Source organism: Micromesistius poutassou (genome assembly GCF_964030765.1).
Source record: "Micromesistius poutassou genome assembly, chromosome: 9".
In the NCBI taxonomy this organism is placed as follows: domain Eukaryota; kingdom Metazoa; phylum Chordata; class Actinopteri; order Gadiformes; family Gadidae; genus Micromesistius; species Micromesistius poutassou.
Window position 1 is genome coordinate 17135442 of NC_140279.1, and position 7500 is coordinate 17142941.

At 50.5% G+C, this 7500-nt stretch overlaps 1 protein-coding gene across 1 annotated transcript in view; it reads right to left on the reverse strand.

Annotated features, from left to right (window-relative positions):
• LOC311353122 (ephrin type-B receptor 1-like) overlaps positions 1–7500 on the reverse strand; it is a gene marked incomplete at both ends in the record, with an annotated part of 43290 nt that overhangs the window by 26244 nt on the left and 9546 nt on the right. The window contains 4 exons of the mRNA XM_084472947.1: positions 1198–1378; positions 1787–2005; positions 3571–3855; positions 5634–5698. Of these exons, the coding sequence (XP_084329073.1) occupies positions 1198–1378; positions 1787–2005; positions 3571–3855; positions 5634–5698 (750 nt within the window). The remainder of the gene's footprint in view (positions 1–1197; positions 1379–1786; positions 2006–3570; positions 3856–5633; positions 5699–7500) is intronic.

A 7500-nucleotide genomic window follows, 5' to 3' on the forward strand; every position in this document is an offset into this window, starting at 1 on the left:
ATCTCACTTATCATTTAACCACATGTACACAACACATCACCAATGCACGCACGCACACTCTTACACACATATGCACACACATACACACACACACAGACGTATACGTGTGCACACGTGCACAGGATGACTCTCTGGGGACAGAGTAGGAGGGAGGGAAGAAGGCGGTGATAGATGTTGCAGGGAGGGAAGAGGAGCGTACAGATGTGAGCCTGTGTATGGCTCAGCCTCCCAGCTAAACAGAACAGAGAGTCACAGGAAACCTACAGCCTCTTTACACTATCACTGCTGTTCCTTTGAGACCAAGCGAGAAGCCCTATTGGCACACACACACAGACACACAGACACACACACACACACACACACACACACACACACACACACACACACACACACACATAAACACACAACAACAAACAGACAGACACACAAGGACACACACAGCTACACTGTGAAAACCTGGATTTCAGATTGCACCATCCCCCCCACTCTTGCGCGGGAGGTTTTGAAGCACCAGAGACGTCTGAGAACACAACGCCGTCTGTCTGGGTTCATAACACCATCCGGAGGCGCACATAACTCTACTTCAACTTTTCAAATTGAACCGGCGAAAAATTTTCTTTGCTTTTGATGTGAACATGGCTTCAGGTTATTTTGGTCTGGATGGATTTATGAACGGCCAGACGGCAGACAGAGGGCAGTGAAACCCGTAGTGGAACCCTACTGTGGACCATTTGGGCCGTGGGAATTCAGGGTTCTCGTGAACATATTGAAGTGCATTATTTTTTTTCTTGTAAACGTATTTGATGTGGGGATATGGTTTGTGATGACGGTATTTAGATACCTTTACCTTGGATGCCAAAACAAATTCTTTGTATGTGAAAACTACCTTGCAATAAACTTCTTTCTGATTCTGATTCTGATTTAAATACCTGTCATTTTTGGGCTAAATATCGGCATTCGACGTGTAGGATGGGTTAAATATGGGCATTCGTGTGACATTTGATTTAAACCTTTTACGTAAAAATGACAAATGAAACTGACTGACTTCTCATAAACGCCAGGAGAGAGACCTGGCTGGCACCTCATAAGAAAATAAAAGAAATAGAAAACTCACAGACAGCCGTACACCTAGCACAGAGACACACACACACACACACACACACACACACACACAGACACACACGCACGCTCTCTCACCTCGGCAGACGTTGGCCTTGTCGGGCTCGTAGCCGGCCTTGCAGCTACAGCTGCCGATGGGGACCATCCACTCCCCGTCTCCGTTGCAGTACAGCTTGATGGGCACGTCCAGCTCCTCCGCGCTGGCGATGCAGCTGCCCCTGGCGATGACCAGCGAGGTGGACTCCGCCCCGGTCAGCGTCTGCACGAGGTCGGCGGACAGTAATCAATAAGTAATCAATGACAAAGTGAATGTGTTCGCGTTGACACACTCTGCATACAGAGTAGCATTGCAAACACAATAACAGTACGTTTTACTTGCAAATCAGTTTTTTTTTTTCATTGATATTGTACTTAACTGTATGCCAGTCACCAAAGTCTATAACTTGTGAATAACATAATGATGTACAGAACATAGAACAGAGTTAATCTCTCGTCAAAGATAGCGGTAATGTTACGCTTGCCTTGTCCTAAGTATTTCCCTGCCCAGTATGACCCTGTAGCGTTGCACTGTACATGTGACCAATCAAACACGTCAACCTTTTTGACCTCCACATTGCGGTTCCATCCACCCGCTTCTCTCCACAGCACTGCAGACCCCCTCACGTACCTCGGGGAAGAAGGCAAAGTTCTGCACCACGCTGGGACACTTCTTGTAGAAGACGCGGACGGCCAGCAGGGACATGCAGGCCCCCAGGTCCTGGAAGGCCAGGTGGAACCCGCGGCCCCGGGACAGGGGCCCGAAGCTGCGCACCTCCGTGTTGACCTTCATCAGCCGGCCCCCGAAGTCCACCTGGGAGAAGCTCTCGTCGGCGGCGATGGTGTCCACCTGCGGAGGAGCGTGTGGGGTTGGTTGGCGCGGGAAAAGGAACATCTAGAGATCCCATATCATTGCTTTTTTAGGGTTTACTAATTGCATTTGGGGGTGCTACTAGAATCGGGTTACATGCCTGTATATTAGAAATACCGCTTGTTATTCTCACACTGTTACATTGCTGCAAAAACTATTTCAGCGTCTTTCACAAGCAGAGTGTCGCTTTAAGGCTCCTTCCCCCGAGTAGCCCAGTGTGATGTGATTGGTCGAACACTTTGCACGTGCGTCGGCAAATTCACAGCCCCGAGAAGTTGTAAACATTGCGGGTAGCTGGGAGGCGGGACTTCTGCACTTCAGCACCGCCCACTGCACAGTCTCTGACGTCACACTGTTCTTTTTGTGTTGATGCGTATTTCTTTGTTTCCTCCAGTTCATTCCTTTTTCTTTCCCTTTGTTATTGATTGGTCGTTTCAAATCCATTATGAGCCCTCACTTATTATATTTTTATGTTATAAACGTTGGTTGATTAGCTCTTCCCCCACTGTGTGACACCCATCTGGATGCATTCTACATCCCCACTACCTCCATGGTTCCTGATGCTTCTCTACGCTCTGGGCTTGGTGATTGGTGGAGGCAGTCCCAGAGAGGATGGTGGTTCCACGACATTGGCTACGAGAGTTTCTCTCTGAGAAACACGAGTGGGTGGGCTATAAAACGTCGGGTGGGTGAGGCAATACCGAGACACACCACTCACACCCCCCCGACAGCCTTCCTCATGAACCCACTGAACGTAACCCTCCTGATTTGCGCCGGCTATTCTTGGAAACCAGCAGGCGGGCAACGCCGTCGTTTATTGCAGTCGCTGACTCTGACAGGCTTACATTGGAGCCACGGTTTGTCACTTGCCACACGACCTGCACCACTTGTATTGTGCGTTCTGTCTGCGGTTGGTGTTTCTTTGTGTTCAGTCCCTTTAAATGGGCCATTGTGTATGTGACAACCATTCGCCTAACCTTTCTAGGTAATGTATTGTGTCCCTGTTGGCTAAACTCTCATTTGTCTGGCTCTTAATACCTCTCGGCTTTGCACTGCCGTTGACTACATGGTCAGCACTCTGTCCATCGGCTGCTATTATCTATCAGACATTTATCTCGTTTTTTTTGGACATATGGCTGTTTCTACACATCTGTCACCCAGCCATTACATATTATACTTTTTACACCTGTGTAGTGGATTTATAACCAGCCATGACTCCTAGTTGTAGCAGTATTGATTAAGTGATGTGAAGTGAAGATTAATTATAACACTCAGTAAGTACTCAACAAGCACTCAACAAGTAATCTCACAGTAACACTGTGAGATTTTCAACTTGGTTAATTAATAGTTAACTAATGGTGTAGTAGTAATTATTTACTAATGGTGTTCATGTTAACGAGTGGCGTTCATGTTAACCCTAAGGTAATAGTGTTCATGTTGACAAACATGTTTATTCATTTATTGTCAATGGGGGGGGGGGGGGATTATCCTTTAAAAAAAAAAAAAACGGTTGGCGTATGGATTCCCTGGAGGTCCGGTGGTACCTTGAGGAAGGGCGCGGTGGTCCAGTAGTCCACGCCGCGGCCCTCCAGGGAGTGGTCCGACTCCAGGTAGTACAGGTTGAAGGTCTCCTTGCAGGAGCCCAGCACGCTGGGGATGGAGGCGCAGTCGCGCACGGTGAAGCGGATCTCCACGTAGACGCGCTGCGCCGCCCGCCGGTCCACGTAGGTGGTGAGCAGCCAGTTGTTCTGGCTGGGCTCAAACACGTTGCACACCTGGTACGTCCGGATGGTGTTGAGGTTCTCGTCGTAGCCGCTCACCTCCTCCCACTGGGGTCCGGGGGGGCGTCGGGGGGTGATGGAGGTAGTGGTTGTGGTGGTGGAGAGGTGGTGGTGGTGAGGTGGTGGTGGTAAGATGGTGGTGGTGGAGGTGGTGGAGAGGTGATGGTGATGGCCGTGAGGTGGTGGAGAGGTGGTAGTGGACAGGTGGTGGTGGTGAGGTGGTGGTGATGGTGATGGTGGTGAGGTGGTGGAGAGGTGATGGTGGTGGTGGTGGAGGTTATGGTGGTGAGGTGGTGATGGTGATGGTGGTGAGGTGGTGGAGAGGTGGTAGTGGACAGGTGGTGGTGGTGAGGTGGTGGTGATGGTGATGGTGGTGGAGGTGGTGGTGGTGGAGGTGGTGGTGAGGTGGTGGAGGTGAGGTGGTGGAGAGGTGATGGTGGTGGTGGTGGAGGTTATGGTGGTGAGGTGGTGATGGTGGTGGTGGTGAGGTGGTGGTGGTGGACAGGTGGTGGTGGTGAGGTGGTGGTGGTAAGGTGGTGGTGGTGAGGTGGTGGAGAGGTGGTGGTGGTGAGGTGGTGGTGGTGGTGAAGGTTATGGTGGTGAGGTGGTGATGGTGGTGGTGGTGGTGGTGAGGTAGTGGTGGTGGAGGTTACGGTGGTGAGGTGGTGGTGGTGAGGTGGTGGTGGTGAGGTGGTGGTGGTGGAGGTGGTGGTGGTGGAGGTGGTGGTGAGGTGGTGGTGGTGAGGTGGTGGAGAGGTGGTGGTGGTGAGGTAGTGGTGGTGGAGGTTACGGTGGTGAGGTGGTGGTGGTGAGGTGGTGGTGGTGAGGTGGTGGTGGTGAGGTGGTGGAGAGGTGGAGGTGGTGGAGGTGGTGGAGAGGTGGTGGTGGTGGAGGTGGTGGCGGTGGTGAAGGTTATGGTGGTGAGGTGGTGATGGTGGTGGTGGTGGTGGTGAGGTGGTGGTGGTGGAGGTTATGGTGGTGAGGTGGTGGTGGTGGAGGTTATGGTGGTGAGGTGGTGGTGGTGGAGGTTATGGTGATGAGGTGGTGGTGGTGGTGGTGAGGTGGTGGAGAGGTGGTGGTGGACAGGTGGTAGTGGTGGTGGTGATGGTGATGGTGATGGTGGTGGTGGAGGTGGTGGAGAGGTGGTGGTGGTGGTGAGGTGGTGGTGGAGGTTATGGTGGTGAGGTGGTGGAGAGGTGGAGGTGGTGGTGAGGTGGTGTGGTGGTGGTGGAGGTTATGGTGGTGGTGGTGGTGGAGGAGGTTGGCGGAAGAAAGAGGAGAGAGGAGGGAAGAGGAGGGCGCTAAAGTGATTAATGAGTTAATACGTGCCTGACTAAGCAACCCCCCCCTTCATATCTGTCCCTCTCTCTCTCTGTTTCTCCATGGCTTCTATTTACGCTCTGTGTCTATGCTGCTGCTGCTGCAGTGGATAAACACATTTATCCCAATTAGAGCCAGTAGCCTCAGATTCAAACCATCTCCCACACTCACCAACCACCCCCCCCCCCCCCCACACACACACACACACCAACATTAGACCTAAAATAGACCTAGAAACAGGAGATCCTTCCTCTTCTGTCCTCCCATTCCCTTGCTATGGTTGAAACGTGTTTAGTCCTTCTATTTCTCTCTATTCTCCATCAGCAGCAGTTCATTGGTGTCACCGTGGCGATGTAATTAAGAGTTTGACAGTTAACGGAGCCTGTAAGGTGTAGAAACCTCTGCCTGAGGGAAGGCTTGTTACATGCACGCACACACACACGCACGCACGCACGCACGCACGCACGCACGCACGCACGCACACACACATTGTACATTGTTCTTACCCCGTTGGCAGGAAACGATATCCAGCCAAGCTCAGCCGTTGCTGTCCTTGTATCCATCACTGTCTCTGTCAGAGAGAGAGAGAGAGAGACAATCACGATTGGCAGGGTAACCAAGAGAGACGGTCTGATAGGAGAGAACATGCCAAAGAGGCATGCAAACACTGTCGGCTACAAAGTTGGCCTGACACGCCAGATTTAATGCTAATTACTGCTTTCCTTTCATGTTCAACATTTTTGACGGTTGATTGCCAATCAAACAGGGCCTCTGGTTTTAGTAAACAACTTTAAACAAAGCCAACGATGAAAGCAAGACGCAAACTGCAGAACCTTTCACAAACATGACACTGATTAAGATGTTACAACTGGCGGTGACGCTGACGCTGGTGTATGTTATGGTGTTAAGTAGGCAAGGCACATGTGAGATGGCGGGGAAGGGGGCCTCCGCTAACAGCTGGCAGAAGACAAGCTGACAACAGCGTCGTTCTTTTAGGTGCTTTTTAGGTGCTACTATTGAAGGCGTAGGAAGGAGGCACACCGAAGCTGAAAGGTTTGCTCCTGACATGAATGAATGCCGGTCTGTCAGATCATCCCCTTGATAGCAAATATAAACATAGAAACTGGTAGCAGATGAGGTTTCATAACCAGCCCCCCCACAGACACACACACACAGACACACACAGATAAACACACTCACTATGTGCGTTGGGATGAGAGGAGGTTACAGAAATCAATATGAAGTCGTTAAATGGAGGCAATATTGGATTCCTATTTAAAAACAATGTCGCTTCTCAGGTGGCCGTTAATATTAAACAGTGCCGTCTAACAAACGGCGTTGATACCTCTCCGTGCACTAAATAAACGTGGGCGTAGGAAAGCTAACTAAGGTTCCCTCCTGTCCAGAATAAACACTTTGGCTGTGACCGTGAAGGCTGAGATGCAGATGAGGCTGAAACGGTGACAGCCTGACCCTGACGCACCGAGCTCCTTTGTAGGACAACACGGGGAGAGGAGGACATCACACCAGCAACCCGCCGCGGGCCAGCCACCCCCTTGATACTCGACACGCTTTCATCCTGCTGCACGCTCTCTTTCCATCGCCCCGTCTCTCATTATCTCTCCTCGTCCTCCTCCTCCTCGCCTCTTCACACATCCCTCCCCCCTCACGCACATACTTTCGTGGCGTTCCTGATTCTTCTTTTTTCCTCCCACCCCCCTCCACCTTGGGTGCATGTTTCAGCTGACAGGAAGGCCCTCATTACGGCGCAGCCCACTGAAACCTCAGACAAGGGGCCCGGGTCCTTTGGGTAACGATGACACACACAGGCTATTCCTGGAGGATGTCCAGTTTAATTTTTCACGTGTGTGACAGATTTGCAATGAAACATTGCAAGATACGTCAATTGAAAAGCCATTTGTTGTGCGGCTCACGAGACAACCCTGAGACGAGATTCTCAAAACAGAATCACAATTAAATACGAAAGAAAATTAATTTTAAAGAAAATCGAAAAACCGACACAGAAGTCTAATCCGTAGAATGACAGAATATTGCATCGCTCAAGGAACACGACCAACACAATGTGAGTGGCACTGCGACAAGAAAATACACATGGAAGGCATCGCAAATCCAAAATGTAATTATCAGAAGTGTGGGCAGCAGGACTGAGCTGTGAAATCAATGAGAATAATAATGTTATGAAAATACTAATTTGATGCCTTGTTTGATAAAAAATAAGCAATATCTCCACCAATTACTCCGGTCAGGAGCCACCGCTCCTGACTGCATTCAGCACAGAGGAGTAAACCATCTTATCAGCACAGGCCTACTTGTCCTCATTAGCATGCAGTGCCTGGAGAAGGTGGGGTCACG